Below are 26672 nucleotides of genomic sequence, written 5' to 3' on the forward strand. Positions count from 1 at the left end.
CCAGACGTATGATGTCATCCTGCTGATTACTGCCAATAGGGGCGTCAGATGAGAAAACACTTCTGTGTGCTGTTCTAGAGTGTACGGACCAACAATGTATTTTGTTGTTTAATTTGGAGCACTTTTTGCACATAGTTTTGATTTTCCAGCCCACAAATTCTAGTCTCACCAATCTCATTTCCAGCTGCTGCAAACAGCTGTTTTTGCACTAAAGGACAGAAAAACACACAACTCTAAATTAATGCTAATGCTGCTCCATGGTTGCTGGATGTGTAAATAGGCTATTGTTTGCTAACACAATCAACATAACAATTTTATGAAGTAATATGACAATGCCATGCTATTATTTGCTCATGCTGTACATTTGGCATAGCTAATACTGTATGCCAATGCCATGTTTTCAACTTGTTCCTCTTCCCCCAAGTGACCAAAAATCAATTGACACAGCTTAAAGTTGTTACCTTTGTCACTGGTTAGTTGTTGTTGTTCAGTGTTTTCCCTTCTCATAACATATAACCTCCACCTCCAGCTTCTACTCAATAATAAAATTCTCTGTTTAAGTCTATTAATCTATATAATTCAAAAAAATAGAATACAAGAGGATGAACTGCAATATATTTGTTTTAATTCAGCCCGTGGGGGCATGTACCTGTGATGTTGTAATGAATGCATTTCTCAGCTCCACTGAGAGTAAATAAAAGTGCAGTCATGGTTCAGGTGGTAGTGTGGTGCCAAGCTCAGTGTACGAGTCAGGCCTCACTGCCACTGTGAGGCTAAAAGCATGTAAACAAATCAGCAAATCCCAACATAACAACTTTGGTTTTTTACATAGTACCTTTGAATATAATTCATAATTATAATTAGTATTTGTATATAATTTGTACTGTAGTCTGCTCAAGTCTGATACCAATTACAAAAAACAAAGAGATATTTGGATATACATTACTGTGTGGAACCATGATCCTCACAAATGAAAGCACTGCCACATTTTCTAAAAACAGATAGAAGAAAACGGGGCGTTTCACTTTCCATGCCTCAAGGAAATGTTTTCCCTTTTCAAAGATTTTTTCAGGTTGTTAAGGTTCAAGGTCATATTGCTCACAGACATGTTCAATAATTTGTTGTCTTCACACCTTAAACGATCATGTTATCAAAGAGACGAAAAGAAAAAATTAGCAAAACAGTAGTGCCACACATTGTTAAACCACATTTATCTTTATACTTGTGTTTTACTCTTTTATTCACAGAGCCCAGGGCTATTTTTCCTGTTCTGTCTTAACAGTGTGCCTGTCAAGGGCTGAAGTAACGGCCCCTTCCACTTTGTTGGAACTTGTTGGCTGAAGCTATGAGTCAGACAAAGCTTATACATAAGCGCTCCAGGCACATGCAAGTCTATGGCACTGCATAGCATTTTCCTGCAGCACATGGACTTAATGCACAGCAATGTGGTGAATAGGATAACCTGAATAAGTTGAAGCCTTTTTCTGTTGGGGGCATAAGGGGGGGAGGGATTATTTTTGTACAAATCATCTAAAAGGTAAGCAAAACTCTTCACAGTTTTTAAGGATGGAAACCTTTTCTGAATATACAAAAAAAGTAATATATATAAAGCAGTTATGCATTATATTATATGCAGACTCAAAAACTGACTCCCACTTAAACACAGTGATTTAATATATAATCATAGTTTAGGTGTAATAGCTGTAATGCCAATAATTATAGTGTTTATCGGTGGTATTTATTGCTCCTTTCCATAGTCTGCTACATGTATACTGTTAGTTGTTCACGGTCTAATATCTGCACTTGACAATGCAAACCTTGGAGCAAAGCAAAGTCTATAACTGAGGTTTTGTTAGAAATTGGCTAATGACATTGTAACTTAGTGTTAATATTTCCATCACTTCTGAGGGCAAAACAACTGCTTTATACTAATGATGATGTTAATAGTCAATTATGACCCCACAGACTGAAAAAAATGTGGTCAAGACACAAAGAAGTTGAGGGCGTGGCATTTAATTTGTCTCTCACAAACAAATTGCTCAGTATTTATACTCCATTAATGTCTTAATCTACAGCTAACATCTACTGTCTGCTCAGTCAAGTTTTGATGTTTTATAACTGTCAGTTACGCAAGTGATTTAGAAACTGAAGTGTTTTTTCAGATCGGCCAAATAGATGTCTGAAATGTAAGTAAAAAATTGCGTCCAGTCATTTAACATAATTCTATTTACATGTATTAGATATTTCAGTTTTTCATGCCTGTACCTTCATGGAGGTGCAGGCTGTATAGCTGGTTTGGGGGTGTTGGGGATGTGCAGTATGTGGGTGACATTGCACAGGCTCCCCCTGTTAGATCAGGCTAATGTTTCCAAAAAGACCCTCCAGCAAATTGTTGCTTTCAATAAACAAACTTGTATTGCAAACAAGTCAACTTTCCACAATCTATCAAAAAGCCTGTATTTTAGCTTTATGAAGACATATTTCTGAGTGTCAGGGTTATGAGAAGGTTGCTTATACTCGAGGGGTCATAAAATATCTTTGAATTCCAAGTTTGTGTATTTAATCTTGCCAGTGTGTGACAGTGTGTAATTGACACATTACTGTAGATGTTGGAGAGAGTTACCTGTGTGAGTGTAACAGTCACAAATCTTGCATGAGGAGTGTGTTTTTGTGGTTACACTCCAACAGGCATGTTGTTTTAGTATGAATACCACAATCTGTGGCTACAGACTGAATCCTCTCTGCTGTTTTCTATCTTCTTTTTGACCATTGAGGTCTTTAGTTTCAGCAGAAAAACAACAATCTGATTATTTAAAGCCACCATGTGTAGAATTTGAAAAGTTGTCTCTGGCCTCTGGCACCCTCCAGTGGTTGTATGAAAAAGACACTGTAGCGGACATTGATGCACGCCACTACCTCAACCAATCACCCACATATCCACTGCAGGGACATTGAGATAAATGGGTTGAAAACAACACATAAACTGCACCAGAGTTGTCTCATTTTTCTACAAAGAAAAGCATATATAATCAGAATTACTTGAAAATGCTATAACCACATAAACTTTTTATACATCATAGCTTTAAAATGAAAAAAACAAATAACCTATGTGTAAAAAGTGTCCTGAAACCTTGATATGATTTTTGAAAACCATTACCTGATTGACCTGAATCCCTGCAATATGAAGAAATAACTAGCAATTTTACTTTTTTTTTTCTAGACCTCACATTTTCAGATGGTAGATATCACATGCCACTGCCTGCTGAAATATTATGTTTTCAGTCTATCTGGATGACTGCTGACAAAGATTTTATGTAATTTCTTCCAGGTGTGACTGAAACCTCAGACCTGTTTCAGCAGAGTCTCTACAGTGACTTACCTTATAATTACCTTATAAACAAAAATGTCCCTTTGTGTTGAAAGGACAGACACATTTATTAAGTGGACAAAGAGCTACACCCTTTCTTTATAGCTTCAGGTGAACCCTTTATATCAATGGCATGTTGGATTCTAAAGAGCCTTTTCCACAGGAGACATGGCTACAAAAGGGAAGAAATATGACCACGCAAAAATATGACCAGTTCAAAAGGACTGTGTGAAAATACTGCCTTTGGGTATACTAACATTCCAGTTCAATGTAATGAAAATCTGCTTTTTCACAGAGTTTTAGTCTTTCATATTTCACACAATATAATAGACCTTTTCTCATGAATTCCTTGAGCGGGAACATTGATCTAATAACAGTGCATATTCTGTTTTTTTGTAACAGCTAGCAGTGGATGGACAATCTAACTACAATCAAGACTGTCAGTTGTGTGGGAGGTGCTGGAGAGAATAGCAGAGGTGAGGCTTGGTCTGTAAATGTGGCTGCAGTGAAACGCATGTATTTTAGTAAACATAGTATTTTAATTCAAACAACACACGTTTTTTTTTTTTTTTTTTAAAAGCTGTGAAATGCTGCATATTCTCAATGACGACAATATATGGAATTGGCTGAATGACAGCATTTAAAGGTCTCTTCACTAAAATTCCAAAGAACTTCCAAACATATTTCTTACTTCCCTCTTTTGATATCTGGCTGTACAGATAGTTACGGTTTTATTTGAAGTATCTGTCTGTGAGATTTCTACTGTCACCTTATACAATGTTGGGGAATGGAATAATTCCCAGAACACAGTTTTATTGTTGTTTATTAGGACTTTGTCTTCGGTATAAAGTAGCTCCAATGAAAAGTATTTATAGCCTACCAGAATCTTTAAAATCGCATGGTAGAAAATAAGAACATCAATATAGACAAGATTATTTATTTGTACTCAATGAACGCATTTGCCTTTACAGTGGTCACTGGTCATTGATAACGACAACTGGACTGACATCACAGAATAAATTGTGCTATCAGTCACCTTTACACCTAGTGATAGTACACACATGTATATTGGTGATCATTTTGCTGTAGGATTACACACATCTTGGACTGTAGATTTTGAACTTTAAGCTGCATTATTGATTCTTTGACCCCCTGAGGGCAGTTTAACAAGCTATAAACACAACATTGACATTATTATGAGTTATGATGAACGTGTTAGTGGACAGCTGTCTTTTTAGACATTCAGCAGACATAAATCAACATTAACATTTACTTGGAGTTGTGTTTGTATCCACCTGACAAAGCAAATTCTATTATTTACTGTCTTTTTATCTCCATTTTACCCCCATCAGCTCCCGAGGGAAATATCTAGTCCTTTAGTTGCTACATGCTCCACTATCATGTCATGACTACATTTTCATTAGACAAAAAGTCATTACCCCAGGCAGCACTGCCAGCAGCTGCTATATTATATATCCATGTCATAAATCAACCTCATAGAGTGGAGACACTCAATAGTATGGATGAATACAACATGTTCAGGCACAGTACCAGGCAGGCAGAGGCTTATCTGAGGGAATGATGCCAAAAAATGATTGTTCTCATAACAGTACAAATATTTACTTTTCCAGTGCTGTCTTGTGGTAGAAACTGGATTTAGGCAGTTAGATATCCTCAGCCCCAGCAGGCAGTGTCATCTCGAAGTTGGTTGACTTGATAACTTGACAACTTTGATAAGATCTGCCTTCCAGAGATTAAATTAGATGGAAAGCTTGAGGGAGAAATGTATTTTAAAGATAATTTTAATGAGTTAATGAGTCTTATCATAATGACGCATCCTTTTCTGCCCTTTAGGTGATTTTTCTCTGAGTGCAGGTGGGTCAGGTGGAAGAGCTGCATCAGGAGGCTCTGGCACAAGCAGCTCAGTTCTGATCACATCGAGCAGCTCTCATGCCACCAGCTCCGGTGGAGGTATCAGCGTCTCTACTCTAGGAGCTTCCTCGGCTGTATCCTCAGGTGGAAGGAGTTTAGCAGCTTCAGGGGGCTCTGGGGCAGGGGAAGATTTTAGGGCTGGAGGGGGGTCCTCTAGCATGTCCTCTGGGTTTGTCAGCGCTGGTGGAGAAGGAAGAAGAGAGGGCGGTCTGGGTGCTGTGACAGTTTCCACAGTGACCAAGACCAGCTACACTTCTGGGGAAGCAAAAAGGGGATCGTCCTCTGTGGCCACTCATTCACCTAGTCTAAAGGAGAGAAAGGCCATGTCCACCATGGCTTCAGGTTTCTCAGAAGTCTTTGATGGTTAGTCATAGGTCAAGGGTTTCACGTTGCTTCACCATCTGTCTTGTTTTTCACATTTTTTGTAGTTTTGAAAGAGGTGCCAGCAGCATAACTTTATAGGATGTGGTGGAGAGACAATACACTGAAAGCTAACATGATTTTTATCTTTTCACCATGTTCCAGAAAGTTCAAGCACAAACTCTTCTCCAGAATACAACAGGAAGGAGTACAGTAAGTGTTACCCGAATCTCAGGTTATACTCTGAAATTTGTTTATGCATTCAAATTGTCAATGAATATGTTTTCTTCCAGGCATTTCAAATGCAATTTCAAGTTCTGCCACCAGAGGGAGAAGTCAGAGCAGAGGTACACTAACATCTCTGAAACTTGTATACTTGTATACTAAAGAGATAGTGCATAAACAGTCCATGTAATATCAATACAAGTTTAACCTTTACTTTGTAGGTTGTTATCATGGATTAGAAAAACTGAGACAGTTGATTACAGCACAATTTCTGTTTCAAAATCTGCTTTTAGAGAGTGAGATCAGAGCCAGGCTTCAGAGTGCTTCTCCTTCAGCAAGCTGTGAGTATGACTCTTCAGGTCCATGCATAGCCACATTATGTATTTAATCCTGTTAGACTGCTATAAACCGAAATCATGAAATAGAGCCAGTTTGATGGTTTGATAGATAGTAACCATAGACAGAATGGTCCTCTCCACTGATTCATCTGCTGCACAGGGACGGAGCTGGATGACGTGAAGCGTCTGCTGAGAGGAAACCACTCAAACAGCAGCAGCCCTGTTCAGTCCCCTAACAATACACTACCCATCCCCAAGAAGGCCAGCGTGGAAACTAGGACCATGTCTGAGAGCTCCAGCACAGGTTCAAACAGTCATTCATCCTCAGAGGTGATACAGTGCAATTTCAGGATTTAAATATTGCTCCTGTGGTCTGGGAGGCTGTGAAAATCTAAAAGCTAGAGATGCAGTTTGTATCTGGAGGGTTGCTTTTCTCCCTCAACACTACTTTTTTCAAGATGACTTTGAGCAAGGCAGTTATCCATCTCTGCTCCAAAGAAGCTGCCCAGTTGTCAGCAAGAAATAAGATAGTATTTGATTTAAAAAGCAAGGTTTTAGTTCTGTTTTTGGTCCTGTGAGTGGTTTATGTTTGCAAAATTATTGATTGGGTTATCCTATACTATAGCAGTAATTATAATTTCAGTAATTATGATTTGCAGTGTTGTCATTCTTATCCTTTAGCATGTTGGTCTGATGCATGATTTTATTTTATTTTCAGATGATGGACAGCATATTATCTACATTTTATGTGCCTTCAGTTTTTAATCTTTCATTTGTCTGTCTTTGCTTTTAGACCACTATGGCAGCATTTGGTCTGGAGGTGTGAGCAGTAGCTATGGTTACAATACAAACCCCAACAACTTGTCCACTATCTCCACTCTGTACCAGTCAGGTCAGTCAAATATGTATAACAACTCATAAAAACTGTTTTTGTGTGTATTCAAAGGGAATTAACTGCAGATTATTGCAGATTGTGGCCAAGTAATATAATACACTATTGTATCTAACCATCCTCAATTCACTGTTGCATCATCGTAGACATCTTGGCAGTTGGGCAGTGTGTCTTTTTCTTTATCAAAGAAAACTAAACAAGTTCGAAAGATTTTGTTCACTTTGGTGAAGAAGACTAACAAGATCCAAAGATTTTGTTTATTTTGGTTAAGAAAATTTAATAAGTTCCAAAGATTTTGTTCACTTTAGTAAAGAAAACAAAACAAGATCCAAAGATTTCATTTAGTTATAGCTGAAGGAACCAGTTTCCCCTGGTCAAAAGCTTCCAGGACTAAATATCTTCACCTGCAGTTCGTAGCCATATAGGACACTCTCAGAAGGGGTATTTTTTAAATTGAAGAACACACTATCCACATACTCTGCAATGTAAGCTCCTGCTATAAATTATAGGAAAATGCGGGTATATTTAGAGATGCATGACATTTAGATGGCTTAATGCCTAATAGTATTTATAGGAGCAACAAGAGTAGCAAAAGTTGTTTACAGTCAAACATATTGTTTTTGGGGTAAGTCAGTTAACTCAGTGCCATCTTAGTCTTTACTATGATGCACCCTTGACATTAGACTTGACCCCGACTGATGTACTGTTTTTGAAAATGTATTTTTTTAATTTGTTTTGTGAGATGTTATTTATGGGAGAGCAGACATTTTAATTTTTTCTTGTAAATTGTGATAGACAGACAAATAAGACTCTGTTCTGTTCTGTCATGAACAGGAGTTCAGAACAACCTGACACTCGGCTCTCCCTCTGTGACCAGTGGACTATCTGCCAGCAGCACCGGTGAGCCTCCTCCTGTCAAGTCACAGCCCACTGGGATTTCAGATCCTTAGCTTGGCACTAACATGAGATAACCATGTTGTTTTCCCCCTCTGTCTCAGTGCCAGTGTACGGTGTCCAGAATAACCTGGCCAGTACCAGTCCCGCTATCCTCTCTCCCACTGGACCCAGCACACAAATAGGTAAAGCTACATGTATGATGTGCAGGCAATATTAAAAACTTTTAATCAATTTAATCCCATGACTGTACAGTACTGTATGTTGCTGCCAGGAACACTGTACTAAACTAGAATACATACATATTTGATTACGTGTCTCACTGTTATCACTAGTTATGTTGCTCAAATGACTTTTTGAGAGTCATCAGTATTGAATCAAACAAAAGATCAGTTTCACTCAAAATAATTTCAGGATATGATGAGGAACTAAAGTGTGAAAAAAATCTGAATGTTGTATAATCTTTACTTCCTGAATCACTTTTTGATAATGTGTTTTTGTCTCTTACAGTTTATGGTGTGCAGAAAAATGTCTCTAGCACTGGAATCGGCACCACCACAGGTGAGACCTGAGAGAGGACGTGATTAAAACACATGGGTGGATAAAAACACATTGATTAGATTCACTTACCCTGTCATTTACGAGAATGATTTTTTACCAAACTTTGTTAGACAATCCAAATCTTCACCATGTTTACAGTAATTTGGTATTGCAACTAAAGAAATGTCCTGGCATCGATGCATGTGATAATGTCCTAATTCCTGAAAATGAATAAATTAAGACAGTTTTTTTTACTGTAGAAACACTGGATGCTACATAATAGTCACATTCAGTCACTCTCAAGCACATTTGAGGTTATATGTCATGTTTGTTTCTTGCAGTGGGACCCAGCAGTCCCATCAATGATGAGGCCTCAAGCAAAGACTTTAAGTTCATCCTGATCGAGAAGGAGAATGCTCCTGTCAAGAAGGAGACAGAACGGCTGGTCATGACCAAAGACACAGGGAAGCAGTTCATGTCTGCTGCACCTTCTACTTCTGCTGGTACTACTAAATACTACTATTCCTATAACTGCTAGCACTGCTACTACAACTGTACAGCTACTGCTTGAAATTTGCTTTTTTTCAGCATCAGTGTGGTGATTTTTGGTTGGAATACTTTTAACATTCACTGCATATACTGTGTGTCTTCTAGTTCTCATATCATCAAAAATCTCTCATATTTACTATTATCTAGTCATGATTATTGATATCTGTCCTGTCCTCTAGCTTCCTACTCTGAGGACTCACTGAAGAGAGAGAAACAGAAGCTATCAGCCAGCACGGTGGACGAAGGAACAGATGCTAATTGTATGCTTTTATACGACAAATCTTATAGGTTCTAAAATTCACCAGATTCATTCTGTTTCTTGTTTAGCATATGATTAATTGGTGATTTTTCTTTCATAGTTGCAACCCTGAGAGTTGCCACAAAAGACAAAGCCACCTATGCAGGTACTGTAAACTTCCATTTTTACCTTTATGATCAACTGCTGCCAGACCCCTTGCCAGGAATTAGATTCACTAAAGTGCTGAAATGGGACTTTAAAGATTGAATTTTTGTGAGGTTAAGAGCTATTCTTCTATATATCCATTATAACTTTTTCAAGGGAGAAACAAGATGGACTAGGAGAGGGAGGGGGATGGCATGTTAGTGTAAACTGATATTTTAAATGGTATTCAGCTTAGCTTTCGAATAAAGGAGGCAAACCCTTTCACCCTTTAAAATTTTCTACTTCATTAGTTAAAATGTGTTGAAAAATCAATTAATTTAGAGAAATTTTAAAGACAAGTGGAAGGTTTAGAAATAAGTGAAAAGTTAAAGGATAGAACATTTTGGGAGATTACTTGTAAAAGGACAACCCTCTGATTGTACAGAGGGTTGGGTGGGATTATATTAGTGACCGAGAAAAAGTCCGGCACCCCCTGTAAAAGAGAGTGGTATCAATCTTCTCATCTAACTCTTGGTAAGACAATGAACACGTTGATTTTCAAAAATGTCAAATTATTCCTTTAAGACAAATGTGAGCAATTAAGAAAAATAAAAAACAATAAAAACAAGGCTTAAATTAAGAACATACAGAAGGTAACAAATTAAAGGAAAAACCAGCCTTGGTATTGATTCTATAAGTCTCTGAACTCTACTGGAGGGATGAACACCATTGTTCAAAAAGATATTCCCTCATTTGGTGTTTTGATGATGGAGAGCGCTGTCTAACACGTCAGTCCAAAATCTCCCATAGGTGTTCAACTGGGTTGAGATCTGGTGACTGTGAAGGCCGTAGTATATGATTGACATCATTTTCATACTGATCAAACCATTCAGTGACTCCTCGTGCCCTGTGAATTGGGGCATTGTCATCCTGGAAGAGACCACTCCCATCAGGATAGAAATGTTTCATCATAGGATGAAGGTGATGACTCACAACAACTTTGTATTGATTTGCAGTGACGCTTCCCTCTTAAGGGACAAGTGGACCCAAACCATGCCAGCAAAATGCCCCCTATAGCATAACTGAGCCAACAGATCCCCTCACTGTAGGGGTCAAGCATTCAGACCTGCACCAGTTTTTCCTTTAATTTGTCACCAGCGTGTAGCTCAGAAATATATGTAAAAAGTACTTAAACCTTAATAAGTGAATAGTACATGAGAGGCTTCGTCCTAAGAAGGTTTTGTGAATCTGCTCATGTTTCTTCTGTTTTCTTATTGTCTAAGAAGGAAAAAATACAAACAGGGCAAAAAAACTTAAAAACCTGTCATTGAATTCTTTTGTTTGTCAGAGATCCGTAAAGATGAATCAGGCTTTGGCTTCTGCTCCTGCTGCAGCTGGTGGAAGTGGCTGCTGGGCCTCCTGCTCAGCCTGCTCCTCCTCCTTGGTCTCCTCTTTGGACTCATAGCATTGGGTAGGACAGGAAAAGGTCCCAAGATGTCTCCATCAGCTTGTTATTCACCTTCATAGGTGGCAGTGAAGGTGTCCTGCATATCTCAGTCATCTTCTCTCTGACCTCATAGGTGAAGAAGTGAAACGTCTCAAGAACCGTGTTGATGCTTTGGAAGCCATCACCGGCACTGCATCAGCTAGGTCCAGCCGCCTCGCCACCTCCTCTGGCATCAATGTCATCAACCCGCTGGACTCGACATATATTGACAGGAGTTCTTCTGGTTCCACCCTGACCCATTCTGATAATGGCATCAGCCTTGGGGCTGCCGGGGCAGGAGGGGGTGTCGGGGGCAGATCAGGACAGGACAGCGCTGCCCTGCAGAGAGCCGTTCAGCAGCTGGTCAGGGCTGAACTCCACTCGGACGCTGTAAGAGGTACTGAAATATAACACACACTGATCAGTTATATTTAGCTGAAATAAGGTGGTGGTCATGAAACAGCTGTGTTAATTTGTATTTTTTTAGAAACACTTGCATACTCGCTGAAAGGGGCAAAGGGAGAGCCAGGAATTAAAGGTATGTTTGCACAGATCATAGAATAATTTGGAAATTAATATTTTTTGACATCCATCACTATGTTGACTGTTCATTCACAGGTGATCCAGGGCAACTAGGATCAAAAGGTTAGAATTTACTGTATGTCTACTTAAATTCATAAATCCAGGTTTCAAAAGTGTCACATATTATAATCAGATCATATAAACTGAAATCAAGTGCTATAAATGTGTGTGTTTTACAGGTGATAGTGGTTTCCCTGGTCTGCCAGGTAAGACTGAGTGCAATGTTCCTCTTGTGTTGAAGCTTTTTCAAAATTTTTCCCTCGCAGAGAAGAGACAAAAACTCACTACCTCCTCCTTCTCCTCGTATATATCTTATTTCTTAAGGTCCTCCTGGGCAGACTGGTCACCCAGGAGTAGATGGTCCAAGGGGTCCAAAGGGAAGTGCAGGTAATGTTTGCTTTAGTTTATTTTTACTGTTATTTGAGGATGAGCAAGGACAAAAGGAAAGAGAAAACACAGCTGGGTCTTCTTTCTGAACAGGTGAATCAGGTGCTGAGGGACCACCAGGCCAGAGGGGCCGGGAGGGACCGATGGGCCCTCGCGGAGAGGCTGGACCACCTGGTTTTGGAGAGAAAGGAGACAAAGGTCAAAATTAACATGTTTATGTCACCCACGTTGAATCTATGGGAAGTTATTCTAATCATGGAAACTCATTTTCACAGGATCTCAAGGTGAGCCAGGACATTCTGGTCCTGCTGGTGCTACTGGACCTATGGGGCCAAAAGGTGAGGTCAAAGGTCATCATGGAATTAGATTAAAGGACCATACCAGTGTTTTTGCATGTTTAGCCCATTTACAAATCACTTAAACCTTTACACAATTAAGAATATTCATTTCCAGAACAAGTTGCAAGTGACTTAAGGAAATAGATTTTCACTATTAAACTGAATGGAAACCATTATCAGTGAAGGAGAACACATTAGATCCTGTGGTGGACAGTAGTGTAAGGTATAAGTGATTTTTAGTAATGGGATACCAATAATGCTAATTATCAATGTTTTTCTTGTTTGGTTTAGGTGCAATGGGAGAGCAGGGTGCCTCAGGAAACCCTGGTAAAGACTCCACATCAATTTCATAGTGTTTCTGTTATTTCCTACTGGCTGGCAGTTGTGTATTAAATCTGTTATAATTTGTGTGCAGGTGCTCCTGGTTCAAAGGGTTTCCAGGGTGAAGCAGGAACTCCAGGAGCAAAAGGTACCTTTTAGGCTTTTTTCATAAACCCACATATAAAGTAAGTCCTCTGAAATTGTCAAAAAAAAAGAAAAGTGGTCAGAGCAAATATGTGGCAATGAAACTGAAATACTTCAAAAATGATTCTGTTACTATGTCTTTGCAGAACAGTGATTGATAAGTTAACTACAGAATTGGTCGCTCATATAAGTAAGGATAGCTTTTATCAGCGTAGACCAGCTCTCTAGTCACTCAATTGACACTTTTGATTGTACTTTGTGCAGGTGACCGAGGAACACCAGGCCTGCCAGGAATCAAAGGAGACCAGGGAGAGCGGGGACCACGTGGACCGACAGGTGTGTCCCAGAATATCATGCACTCTCTATATCATTCTCAACATGAACAATAACACAGTTGCTATCACAGCAGTGATTACGTTTGAAAGTGGTAAAGATGCTTCACTTCTTTTCCAAACTGTCTATTCAGGTACAGTAAAACGCAGTAGAGTAAAGCCATTAATGTGGCTAAAACATTACACAGTACATTAAAATTATTAATGATGTTAGCCACTAATTTTGACGTTATGCCTCTAGTGTCAGCAAAATATATGAACTTGTTAGATGCTCACAGGCATAAAAAAGATTGGTGGCATCAGTATTAAAGCATTACTATATAACTTTTGAAAGAATAAATAGCAGATTCATTGTCTTATAAATGAGAAGTTCAATTCATAATCAATAAAACGCACCCTTACTCAATTCAAAATATTCAGTGGTTTTGCTGGTACAGCCTGTTTGGTCTGATATGACCAAGCCCCCAGGAACAGTGCCAGGCTTTGAAGCCAATTTGACATAGTGGCCATGTAATAACAACATCAAGTGATGCTGTTGGACCCAAAAAAGACTTTTTTCCATAGACTTACTATAAATCAGTGGATACATTTTTTTAGCGTCACAACCCCCATGAAATGATTCATTTCACTATCAGAATTTGATCCTTTCTGTCCGATCACATTTCGAAAGTCTAGAAGATCTGCATGATTGAATCGTTTTATCCCCATTCAAGTTAGCTAGAAACCGGAAGTTAGCCGTCAGTAGAGACTTAGCAGTTGGCGGAAGTCTCTACTGAGACTCTACTCTACTTAGGCCCACAGAGCACTATGATGATCAATGTTAGCTAATGTTAGTAAACTTAAGATAGATATTGTGGTGTAACGGACATTACTGAGTTAGTTCACTGACTTTGTGACTCTTCTCCACTTGTGCTACTTCTACATTACATTTTAGCATGCACCATTATCTTGTAACTGCCACAAGAGGCAACACTTTCAGCAAATGTTATATAGTCTTAAAGTATTGTACTGACTTTAAAGTGTCACAAATATTTTTTAAAGGAGGATAACAGCAAACCCTCAAAACTAAGTTATAAATTAGAATAAAAGTGTTTTGATTTTGACGATTGCTGTTTTCATGGTTAAAGGTGAACCAGGACAATCTGGACCACAAGGACCTGCTGGACCAAAGGGATCTAAAGGAATTGGAGGTGAGAATAAAATTAAATTAATAAAATGTCAAGACTGCTGAGGGCAGCTGTCTCATATCTCAGATTAGTTTATGCCCTGAAAGAGAGTTACATTCTTGGATAATTAGTCATATGATAATATAGCTCATATAGAAATATGTACTGAGACCATGCAAGTACAATAGAGACAATGTGAGTACAAAGAGTACAATAATGGGATATGTCATCAAGACAACAAGATGAAAATAAAGAGTATGAGAAGACCCTGGGGTGTGATGACACTAGAACAGACATAGACTGACATATACAAATCTCTGTATAAATTGCAGGTGAAACTGGTTCAATGGGACTTCCTGGTGTTAGAGGACCACCTGGGCTTCCTGGAGATGTTGGCCCCCCAGGTACCACCACACTGTCAGACAGGGCAGTATACATAATCACTTGTGATGTAATCAATTGCTTGAGACATTATTTATTTTTAACTGACTGCAAGCCTCACCAAGAAATTGTTTTTCTACAGGTACTTCTGGAATTCAAGGACCCCAAGGTATGAGGAATTTACCAAAATGCATTATTTCACTCACCTTACAGATTCCAGTTTGCTTTTTGTAATACTTCTTACATTGCCACAGGTATTGCTGGAAATCCAGGACAGCCTGGTGCTAAAGGTATTGTCTCATTTCCTTTCTAATGAAACATAATTAAATGTCAGTCAGCATCCATATGTTTTGTATGAGGGGCTGTTAATTTCATAATTCAAACTGGTGAAACAATGCAAGCACATAGTAAAACAGCAAGACCAGGAGTCTTCAGCCTCTGTGAGGCCATATTTACTGTAGGAACAGCAGAGCACTGACTTCAAGGCTAATGTCAGCATGCTAACATGCTTAAAATGACAATGCTATTAACATTCTGATGCTTAACAGGTGTAATGTTCAACATGGCTGCCATCCTAGTTTAGTGTGCTAGTATGCTAACATTTTCTAATTAGCAGTTAACAAAAAGTACAGTTGAGTTTAAATTAGCTTTAAAAAGTCTGCCATTACTAGTGACGGGTACCACTAGCATGCATGGCTATAAAAAGCTTGCATTCACACTTTAATTCTAAAGATGTGTGCTTGTGACTGCTAGGCTACGTCAGAATGATGAAGAGTTAATATCACTTGTGTAAATGGTAGAAAACTTTTCTTGCCAAAGTTTTCCAAAGGACTTGATGATGTTTACTATTTACTCTTTAATTCTCTTTTAACCTTAAGTAATGCTATGATTTGATACTAAAACTCTCCAACAAAGGACACACTAAAGATATTTTTGATTTGGCAATATCTAATCAAATTATTGATATACTGTATGTCCATAATATTGTAATGTTGAAAGTTAACAGGACATGAATGCAGGTGAATAAACAGCAAAAGACATAAAAACATGCAAACATTGAGATAACTGAAGTATAGATAAGACACTGCAAAAAACAACAACAACAACAAAGTTTCATTGTGTAATCTAATGTAACTCTGTCTTTCAGGTGAACCAGGATCACCTGGCAAAGTCACCGCTCCAAGTATGAACAACTATTCAGCGATACTTGTACTATTTACACATGAACAAATAGCGTGTTCTGTGCATTTGTTTTTAAGTGGTGTTTGTCTTTCTCATTTTGTTTCTAGTTGGCTCCGATACTGTTACCATCCCTGGACCACCAGGGCCAGCTGGGCCTCCAGGTCCCGCTGGATCCCCTGGTTTGTCTGGTCCCATTGGCCCTGCTGGTGTCCCAGGACAACCTGGTAAATCCAAAATCTTGACAAAAGTTACGCATCTGAGATAAGTCCAAAGATGACAGATGGGTGTGAGGACTGTAGATACATTACTGTATACTGTGTAACAGTTTTTTCCTGTAACGGTACATTGATATAATCATTAAGGTCCTAAGGGAGAACGAGGAGAAAAAGGAGAACAAGGAGAAAAGGGGGAGAAGGGAGAGCAAGGAAAACCTGGAGAGCCTGGTATCAGTGTCACAAGTTCAGAAACTGTCAGTGCAACTCGAACTGGTAGTAAGTACCTCTCAATACCATCTGGTTGCCGTATCAGGAATAACACTGTGTTAGACAGTAATGCACACAGCTTTATTGTCTATGATTTAATTTCTAACAGGACTTTCTTCAGTGGCTGGACTTCCTGGCCCCCCGGGACCTCCAGGGCCTCCTGGAGCACCTGGTCGTCAAGGTCCTCCTGGTATGTTCAAAGCTATTTAGAAGATACCAAGGGCATTCCCAACCAATTTGGATTGGTGCTTCAATCAAATTAATGATTATTAAAATTCTGCTGTCACTCTTGTATAGGTGAGGGTAAATACGGTCCCCCAGGACGCAGAGGTCCTCCTGGAGAGCCAGGTAAAGAAGACAGACAAACAGACAGACAAAGACAGATAAATAGATAGATAGATCATCTACATACAGGATGATTTAAGAAGTTTTGGGGAAAAAGGAAGATATTTCTCATGCATTTGATTTTAATCTGAACAGGTGTTGGGGTACCCGGAATCCCAGGAGAAAAAGGAGAACCTGGCAGCTTTGTGCCTACCTCAGGTTGGTGAAAGGATACACATTTCAGATGTATTGTAGGTTGAAAACTGTACACACATCATGTTCAGCTTCTACTGTCTACTCTCTCTCCTTGGCATGATTGATGCATCTTTTCCCTTTTTTGTCCTAGAAACCTTCTTTGCTGGACCACCAGGACCTCCTGGACCTCCTGGCCGGCAGGGTCCAGTTGGTAGGTTTGACAAATTAGAGGCTTCTGAGACAGTGTGTTGATTACAAAACAGCTCATAGAACTATTTTTAATGGATTATTGCATAACAAAAGTTGAGAGATGCTCATACATTTTATCATTCATTCTCCTAAGGTGAGCGAGGATCACAAGGTTACCAAGGTGAGAAAATAAACAAAGTAAAAACACTATAGCACTGCCAGGCCTACATGGATTTACATGCATCATAGTGTTCAGAAGTAAAGGCATTTAAAAAAAAGACACAATCTATAGCTGAATGTAATGATGATTGTTTCAGGCGAACCAGGTCAACCAGGTCTTCCGGGAAGTCCAGGGGAACCAGGTGTTGGTATGAAAAGTTGTTATGCTTTATCTATTGTACATTTGTTGAAAAGTAAAAATTGAAGACTGTTCATTATGGTATAACAATAAAAAGTTAGTTTGACAAAACTTCTTAACACAAGGTCCAATGACTAAATAATTTCCAGTGCTGTCAACCACATCTTATGGCCTTCATCAGTAGATGGAGTTTGCTCAATTGTTTCCAGGGTCACCTTTTTTACCAGATGCTGTATCAGTATTTTGGTTTTCATTTCAGGTTTCCCAGGTCAGCCTGGTTCTAGGGGGGCCCCTGGACCTCAGGGCCCAGAAGGCCCGAGTGGCCCTCAGGGTCCACCAGGCCAAGAGGGCCCAGGAGGGCCACAAGGACCTAAGGGTAAACCAAGTCAAATGTTCTGTGTAACCTTCTTCAAATCCTCTTGTGCAGACCTGTTATAAATTCTCCTCCTTTTTTCATGTTTTATCATATAACTTAACAAAAGAGGACTTAATCCTAGTAAATGATTACACATAAACACTTGAATATCCTGTCTTCCCCTTGCAATATTTTTCTTGTATTACGAATACAGCACACACTCACTCTATTTATGTGTTCCTCACAGGTGATGCAGGAGTCCCTGGTGCCCCAGGAATCCCTGGAGTCTCTATTGGTAAGACCATCCTAAACATCATAGTATGTACTAAAACCGTGTCTTAATCATAATCTTCATTAATGCATTCCTTCTTTCTTTGAGAAGACCTGCAGGGTTGCTAGCTAACCACTAGGGCTGACAAATACATTAAGACCTCTGTCAATCATGCAAACACGCCCCCACAGATATCTCTTTTTATTAATTCATTAAGAAGTTTTTGACCACTAGGGGTAACTCTCAGTGAGAGCTGGATGGACTCAACCATATTGATCAGTACAAATAAGAACCAGGGTGGAAGCTGCAAAAATTAGGAGGTTGATTCACATTGGGACTAGCACCTATACCCTGTCACCTATACCTATTGCCTAATGGAGGTTTAATATAATTTTAATCAAACCATGAATATTAAAAAAATGCCTCCAAATCACATTTGATTAAATTATAGTCAAAGATTAAGATCTTAACCTCTTGTAGAAGAATTCCATTAAAGGGGACTTATTATGCTCATTTCCAGCTCTATATTTTTGACTCACAGTTCAAAAAACTCCTTATTTATCTTATACTGGCCCTTTATGCATCCCCTTAGTTCAGCCTCTGTCTCTTAACAGGCAGTCTGTCTCTTTAAGGCCCCCCCTCCCAATGAGCCCACTCTGGAAGTCTAGTGAGGAGAAGCCATATCAGAGTCATGTTAAGTTACTGCCAATGCAAACCATGTAAAGAAATCTGACATTGGGTAGAAAAAAAACGTTGAAAACCAAGCGTTTAGAGCAGCCTGAAGCCGGTGCTTTTTGTTCACAGGGATTACTTCTACATATGTTTATTATTTGACCCCTTGGCCACATTTAATATAAACATTCGACATTGTAACATCATGTATATGACTGAAAATAAGGAAAATCATAATAGGTCCCCTTTAACTTTGCATTCAAAAGAGAAAGTGTAGTTTTTTCCCCTGGGGCTGTTCTTGGAGTCAGTATCTTGTGAGCATTAGAGGAACTGCAGCTCAAAGCTGCATTTGTTTCACCACTCAGCCATGGTCATTACTGCTTGGTCAAATTATACTTGTTAATACTTTTATCAGTAGTAATAATAGTAGATATTTCATCTTTGAAAACAACGTTTGAGTGTGGCATACTTTTAGTACATGTACATGACATTTTATTTGAGACTTTGTGTTGTACCAGGTGGCTCATCCAGACCTGGACCCTCAGGCCCCCCGGGCCCTCCTGGACCACCTGGTGCACCTGGAAGAGATGGGAGTGGGTCTGAATCAACTGATGTGGGCCAGTACATTGCAGAGTACCTTCAAAGTAAGCTATGTATTTTATTACTTTGGTTAATGACATGATGATACTTTCATACTTTTTGTACTTTTATGCTTTTTAATTATTAATAGTATTCATTATTATTATCTGGTATTTCCAGTATTTTATTCCCATACTTTGTGTGTTTTAACATGTTTTTTTTTAATATCTTATTGCACCGGGATCTGAGTAATGTTAATTTTGTTCCTTTACAAGTACAATGTGTTGGAATGACAATAAAAAGAACCTTGAAGTCCTTGAAATTGAAAATTATGTAACACTACAGGTCGATGAATGAAATGAGCTAAGTCGGGTGGTAAGCTTTGAGACAACATTGTCTTGACACACAGGTGGCAGCATCAGGGAATACCTGGCTGGGTCACCAGGGCCTCCAGGTCCTCCAGGGGCTCCTGGGGCTCCTGGGGCTCCAGGGCCTTCAGAGGGCAGGCAGGTGGACAGGCAGGTGGACAGGCAGATGGATGGGCTGGTGGATGATGTGGCCAACAGAGTCATCGCCTACATCCAGAGTAGGACCAAATATATAATAATATTGCATCCATTACCACAAACTACTGCCATTGTAACAGTGGTGAAACCCCCTTATATCTAAAATATTTACAGGTTCAGGTCCAGGTAGAGGATATGGCAGGACTCCTGGCCTTCCTGGTCCTCCTGGTCCTCCAGGTCCACCTGGCTCCATCTCTGTCAGTGACATCATCAGCCTATTACAACGTAAGTCTTATTTGATATTGTTTAAAAACCCACACATGTCTGACAGATGGCACTAACAGAAACAAGTCAGACAGCAAGATAAGACTTCTAATTATTTGTGTCCAGGAGAGGACGTGAGGAGACACGTTGCTGGTCCTCCGGGTCCACCAGGACCTCCTGCAGCTCCAGGCCAGGGCAGCTACAGATTTAACACCCAGGAGGTGGCTGAACGTGTCCTCAGTCTGATGAATGGTAAGTGCTACAGATGGACCCACTGGTTATCTATTAAAAAAGTGTTCTGTTGAGTGAACATGATAGTTATTGACTGTGGGTCCTAACTGTCACCAGAGAGGGGGATGGTAGGTGTTCCTGGACCTCCTGGGCCTCCTGGGCCTCCTGGAAACTCATTATCAAGTAAGAACCAACAACACAGACAATAAGCCCCCCAGTAAAATCAGGTTTTAGAGCTCATAGTTTATGTTAATGTAAAGTATCTATTTAAAAGTAATTCCATCTAGTAGCATTCTTAAGCTAACAGATGTTCATTTTCATTGTCCAACTAGCTGGATACCAAGCACGTGTTGGCCCTCAGGGGCCTCCTGGTCTCCCAGGTGTCCCTGGTCCACAAGGTGCACCTGGACCAGCAGGTCCACCTGGACCAGCAGGCCCACCTGGCACAGCAGGTCCACATGGCACAGCAGGACTTGGGAACTACATTAACTCAGACATCCGAGACTACCTGCAAAGTGAGTTTGACAGAGGACGTTTGCTTCATTGCTTTATGGAAAATAATCAGAGAATTTACATTTTATTTGATGCTGCATCTGTTTCATTGCCTTCCCAAAGGTGTTGCCTTTAGAGGTCCTCCAGGCCCTCCTGGTCCCCCTGGACCTGAGGGCCCCCCTGGTCCAATCCGTGGAGTGGTGTCCTATACTGAGCGTGCCAACAGAGAGATACTCAAAGCTGAACTACAGGATTACGTCAAAGGTGAGTTTAAAGAAACACTTGACTACTACAGAGCAGCAATTTCTGATACAGTGAAGTCATACCAAAGATTTGGTAATAATATCTGGGCCTACTACTCTGACAATATGCATTAAGTTATAAGTGTATGACTTGTGACTCAGCTTGAGCTAAGTCATAGTCCTAAAATTGATAAGTTTTGGGGAAAAAATATTCTTGTTAGTGTTAGTGTTGTTAGTGTCCTGTATTTTACGCGACATTTAAGCATTTAAACTAAAAAACTGTGTATACAAAGATAACAAGGAATACGTTTTTCTTGCTATTATATACTTTTGTTACTGCATACAAGGTGGACTTGTGATATACACATAAGACCTTGACATGTACTAGACTTACCATTAACGATCAGTCAATAATATCTAAACATAAATCTTCACAAAAATATCATATTATTATATATTATTATATTATCATATACATTATCTGTGTGCATTATAGTCACATATGACCAGCCTTCTGTCAATGAAGTCATTGCTTCTTTTGAAGTCACGTTATGTTATATTGTCTCCAGGTGATGGTATAAGAGGAGCTATGTTTGGACTTCCTGGTCCACCAGGCCCTCCTGGACCCCCAGGACACAAGGGAGAACCAGGTGCCAGAGAATGGAACCTGAATACTGGAGACTACTCTAGTATGGCTGTCAGAGTAACTGATTACATCAAATGTAGGTGGCAATTAATCAAGAAACACATCAAAAGGAGCTTGAGCTTGTCAATGCTTACTACATTCTATCTGCTGCATGTCATTTTGATCATTAATGTCAATAATTCTTGACTCTTCTTTGCTCCACATGCAGCCCACGGTCTGCTACGTGATGTTGTGAGGGACTCTGAGCGAGTTGCCCAAGGACCTCCAGGACCTCCTGGTCCTCCAGGGACGCCTGGACACACCCGATGGGTTGGTTCCCGTGAAAATGTTGCGGATGTGATGGAATACATCAAATGTACGTTGATATGAGCTTCATGATCGAATGTGCTTTTATGATCGAAGGGCTTTTAAAAGCTGTATTTTTGCTAACCCTGACCATGTCATCTCCAGCCCAGGGTCTGCTACGTGACTCTGTGAGGGGCCACTACGAGCAGGCCGTCCAAGGACCCCAAGGACCACCTGGACCTCCAGGACCCCCAGGGTACACCCGATGGTTTGGTTCTCAAGGAAACGCAACGGACCTGGTGGAATACATCAGATGTAAGAGATTTAAATTTATCACAAAGAAGTGTCTCAGCAATGAATTCTTAATCCAAACTGTGACCTAAAGGACAGAAAAGAAATTTATGACCAAAACTATTAGTAAACAAAAATGTACATTTTGCATATCCCCCCATATGTATTTAAATTTAGTGATCAAATAAAGTTACATAGTCAAATTTCAAAGACCAGTGGAGGCGAACACTTCAACATGCATCATTTCTCTCATTTGCAGCCCATGGTGTGCTGCAAGACATTTTGAGGGAGTACAACAGTCACGTCTTCCAAGGACCCCCGGGACCACCAGGCCCTCCAGGGCCCCCTGGATACAGCCGACTGTTCGGCTCCCAGGCAAACGTCACAGATTTAGTGGAATACATAAAAAGTAAAGACGCATTTACCAATACAATATTGCACTCACCATTTGTTCAGTTAACCTCTCAAAATCCACCGGGTTGCCGGTGACCCGCTTAAGCCAGTTGTAAGTGGTAGCATCACACTGTAATGAGTAAAAGCAATTGGCACAATTTGGCCAATTGGAGATGATTGGAGAGGTTCAGGGACACCAGTGACACCACAAACTAAAAATTCCCTAGCTCCCATAAGGTTAGGCCTGGAGGTCTGGAATTTTATACAGGTTGACAAGATGTAAAAGGTTCATGGTGTTTTGCATAGTTCTGGCATAAAGCATGTCTTAATTATTGTTATCCAAATATGACTCATGATAGACGAGGACGAAAAACACTTTTTTGAGCCTTATTTGAACTGATGTAGTTTTGTTTGTGTTTTAGCCACATGCTAAACAAGCACATTTCCGGAAACTAGAGGATCTCACTTGCCATATGAGGCCTAATACATGCATCGTGGCCTTACAGTTCTTCTGTTATAAGCTTCTCCATTTGGGTGTGCCAAATAGGCAAAAATTCTATAAAAAGGGTGGATGTTAAGGGGTTAAGAAGAAAAGGATGAAATAGTTCAAGGATAGTTGAGTGCATGATTTCTGTTAACAAGTGAATTTGTCCTTCACAGCACATGGAGCCATTGTAGGACCACCTGGGAGGCAAGGACAGAAAGGGGACATGGGTTTCCAAGGACCAAAAGGAGAGAGAGGTATATCTTAAAATCCTTAAAGAAAAAAGTGGAGTCTGGAAGGGAAATCTAGTATTGGAAAGTAAAGCTAATAATTGTTTTCATAGTGCTTACAACGCTTCATATTTAACGGTGACGTTGAACATGTTACCATGTTTCAATCTGATAATGGAAACTTTTTTAAAAATATTGGAGTGTGTTATTTGCTTTTCTCATTGAAATCAGACCATAGGGGTTCTGCTTGAAAAAGATGAAAAATGGGAGGTTCCCTGTTAACAACCCACTCGTTTTGGCAGCTTTTTCTTCCATTACTAGTTTATTATGACTTTAGCTGTCTGCTCTTAATGAGCAGCCCTAATTTCTAGTATATAATCTACTCTGTCTTTCTGGACACAGGTGAACGAGGCCTTCCTGGACTAGAAGGACGTATGGGACACAAAGTTGACAGAGGTCAGATGTCAGGCTGATGTGATTGTTGCTGATTTGACACAGGCCTGGATTTTTCAGATCTCTAAACTGGGTTTAAAATTGATAAAAATTAGATAGATGATAAAAAATAAAATCTTTATACTTAAAATATATTGATTTAAATGTAGTTTGGGATACTCTGAGCAAAGGAGATCAATTAAACTAAAAGTATTATAAAAGTATCTGACTATTATCAATGGAACCAAAAGCAACGGAATGACATTTAATTATGGCATTTGATAGGAATTTGTTATTTTAACACTAAAATGTATATAAGTTACTTTAATCATATACTGTATATACACTGTACATTGGGTCTGAAACAACTAATTTTGGTTAAATTTGAGTCAGTTTAATAAATTATATGTGAGACTGAATACTGAACTGTTAGACTACAATTTAATCTGCAAAATCTATTCCACTTTATGAGAGATTTTGGCAAGTTTAATTGCGTATTTAGAATGCATTTAAGGTAGTTCCTAACTAAGTGTATTTACTCAAATACTGTACTGAAGTACAATTTTGAGGTACTTTTACTTGAGCCTTTCCATTCTCTGATTAATACTGTACTACATTTCAGATGCGAATATTGTAATTTTTGATTTCATTACATGTACTTTGAAGATTTAAGTTACAAAACTCATGATCTTCTTACAAAATACAGTGCTGCTTGAAAGTTTGTGAACCCTTTAGAATTTGCTCTATTTCTGCATAAATATGACCTAAAATGTGATCAGATTTCCATCAGCTGGATCAGAAGTCCTAAAACTAGATAAAGAGACATCAGTAAAACAAATGAGAGAAAAATCTTAAACTTGTTCCTTTATTTACTGAGGAAAAATGATCCAATGTTACATATTTGTGCGTGGCAAAAGTATGTGAACCTCTAGGGTTATCAATCCATTTGAAGGGGAAATTGGAGTTGGGTGTTTCAATCAATTGGATGACAATCAAGTGTGAGTCTGTGAGGCCCTGCCTTATTTAAAGAAGAGAAATCTGGGTCTTCACTATCAAAGTCTGAGCTTCACAACACAGGTTTGTGGAAGTGTGTCATGGCTCAAACAAAGGAGATTTCTGAGGACTTCAAAAAAGAGTTGTTGATGCTCACCAAGCTGGAAAGTATTACAAAACCATTTCTTAAGAGTTTGGACTCCACCAGTTGATTGTCAACACAATTGTTACGCTCCCCATGAGTGGTTGAACAACAGTGATCACACCAAGAGCAGGCATGTAATAGCCCGGGAGGCCACAATGGACCCTAGGGTAACGTCTAGGAAACTAAAGGCCTCTCTTGCAGTGGCTACAGTCAATGTTCATGAGTCCACCATTAGGAAACAATGAACATCAATGGTGTATATGGCAGAGTTGCAAGGAGAAAGCCAATTCTCTCCAAAAAGAACATTGCTGCTGTCTACGGTTTGCTCAAGACCACATGGATAAGCCAGAAGGTGATTGGAACAATGTTTTGTGGATGGATGAGACTGAAATCGAACTTTTTGGCTTTAATGAGAAACGTCATGTTTGGTGATGAGCAAACACTGCATTCCAGCATAAGAACCTTAACTTATCTGTGAAACATGGTGGTGGTAGTATCATGGTTTGGACTGCTTTGCTGCCTCTGAACCAGGACAGCTTGCAATCATTGAAGAAGCTTTGAGTTCTGAGTTGTACCAGCACATTCTATTGGAAAATGTCAAGATATCCATCTGTGAACTGAAGCTCAACAGAAAGTGTGTCATGCAGTCAGACAACGACCCTAAACACACAAGTCGTTCTACCAAAGCATGGTTAGAGCAGAAGAAAGATAATGTTTTGGAATGGCTGAGTCAAAGTCCTGACCCTAATCCTATAGTAATGTTGTGGAAGGACCTGAAGCAGGCAGTTTATGCAAAGAAACCAACCAACATCCCTGAGTTGAGACTGTTCTGTAAGGAGGAATGGACTAAAATTCCTCCAAGCTGATGTGCAGAGCTGATAAACAGTTACTGGAAACATTTGGTTGAAGTTATTGCTGCAAAGGGGGTCACACCAGTAACTGAAAGCAAGGGTTCACATACTTTTGCCTCATACAAATATGTAAGATTGGATAATTTTCCTCAATAAATAAATGAAAAAGTTTTTCTTTTTGTATTATTTGTTTAATTGGGTTTAATTGGGTTGCCTTTATATAGTTTTAGGACTTGTGTAAATATCTGATCACATTTTAGGTCATATTTATGCAGAAATACAGAAAATTCACAAAAAGTTCACAAACTTTCAAGCAGCACTATATGTCAAACTGTTAAGATTACCTACAACATTAAAATGCTGCATACACATGAATGCATCAGTAATATTATCCAACAATAAATACTATATATAACAATATAACACTTTGTAAGGCGCCATTCTGAATTATGGTGTACTATTACCTTTTAAATTATGCTTCTCTCTGTGTTGTTTTTCAGGAGAATTCACACTGATGACTAAAAGGAGGAGGAGGAATGTTGGTGTGTGAGAGCCACATCACTGAATATACAGACCTTTTAAGTGAAATCTGCTTCATGAGGAGTTGTGTCTAATATGTATAAGGATGGTACATGTACTCAAACACACAATGGATGTTTTTCACCAGTTTATGTTTTTGTAAGTGACATATTGTCACTTTTATATTAATGAACATTATCTACTATGCTGAGTTGTATTTGTGAAATCAGAGATCATGTATAGCACTGAATTATATATAGTTTTATACACTTTATTGAGGGTTATTCATCAGTGTGACTTCTTACATTTTGTGGGACTAAATGATGAGTTGACTTTCTCTTTTCATAGTAGTGGGCATTTTCTACTCTGACCATGTTTTATGTGATAATCTTACTCTGAATGAATTTTTAAATAACTGAGTTTAGCTTTCCATCATCGTCAGATA

The 26672-nt window shown here is 39.3% G+C and overlaps 1 protein-coding gene across 1 annotated transcript; it reads left to right on the plus strand.

Moving 5' to 3' along the window:
* Positions 1-1413: 1413 nt before the first annotated feature.
* On the plus strand, positions 1414-26646 carry LOC137179579 (collagen alpha-1(XVII) chain-like). The gene is made up of 54 exons (XM_067584373.1): positions 1414-1537; positions 3770-3843; positions 5222-5662; positions 5825-5872; positions 5953-6006; positions 6178-6225; positions 6383-6526; positions 7016-7114; positions 7949-8014; positions 8113-8193; positions 8519-8569; positions 8890-9051; positions 9277-9357; positions 9457-9501; positions 10828-10950; positions 11060-11362; positions 11453-11503; positions 11584-11610; positions 11727-11753; positions 11872-11934; positions 12028-12132; positions 12210-12272; positions 12564-12599; positions 12688-12741; positions 13002-13073; positions 14197-14259; positions 14568-14639; positions 14759-14785; positions 14871-14906; positions 15764-15799; positions 15906-16022; positions 16161-16289; positions 16390-16470; positions 16578-16628; positions 16761-16823; positions 16951-17010; positions 17143-17169; positions 17306-17356; positions 17606-17722; positions 17949-17996; positions 19163-19288; positions 19633-19809; positions 19904-20014; positions 20120-20245; positions 20342-20407; positions 20557-20739; positions 20840-20980; positions 21528-21680; positions 21813-21959; positions 22055-22204; positions 22440-22589; positions 23234-23314; positions 23690-23743; positions 26209-26646. Exons 2-54 carry the CDS (start codon positions 3780-3782, stop codon positions 26256-26258), a joined length of 5001 nt encoding a protein of 1666 aa, XP_067440474.1. The 5' UTR covers positions 1414-1537; positions 3770-3779; the 3' UTR covers positions 26259-26646.
* The last annotated feature ends 26 nt before the right edge of the window (positions 26647-26672 follow it).

Source organism: Thunnus thynnus, chromosome 3 (genome assembly GCF_963924715.1).
Source record: "Thunnus thynnus chromosome 3, fThuThy2.1, whole genome shotgun sequence".
Classification (NCBI taxonomy): domain Eukaryota; kingdom Metazoa; phylum Chordata; class Actinopteri; order Scombriformes; family Scombridae; genus Thunnus; species Thunnus thynnus.

Coding starts and splice junctions, on each gene's coding strand:
- LOC137179579 (XM_067584373.1), top strand. CDS start 3,780: ATGGACAATCTAACTACAATCAAGACTGTCAGTTGTGTGGGAGGTGCT. Junction 16,629..16,760: donor AGGTCCTCCTGGAGAGCCAG/GTAAAGAAGACA, acceptor TAATCTGAACAG/GTGTTGGGGTACCCGGAATC. Junction 21,681..21,812: donor AGTAACTGATTACATCAAAT/GTAGGTGGCAAT, acceptor CTCCACATGCAG/CCCACGGTCTGCTACGTGAT.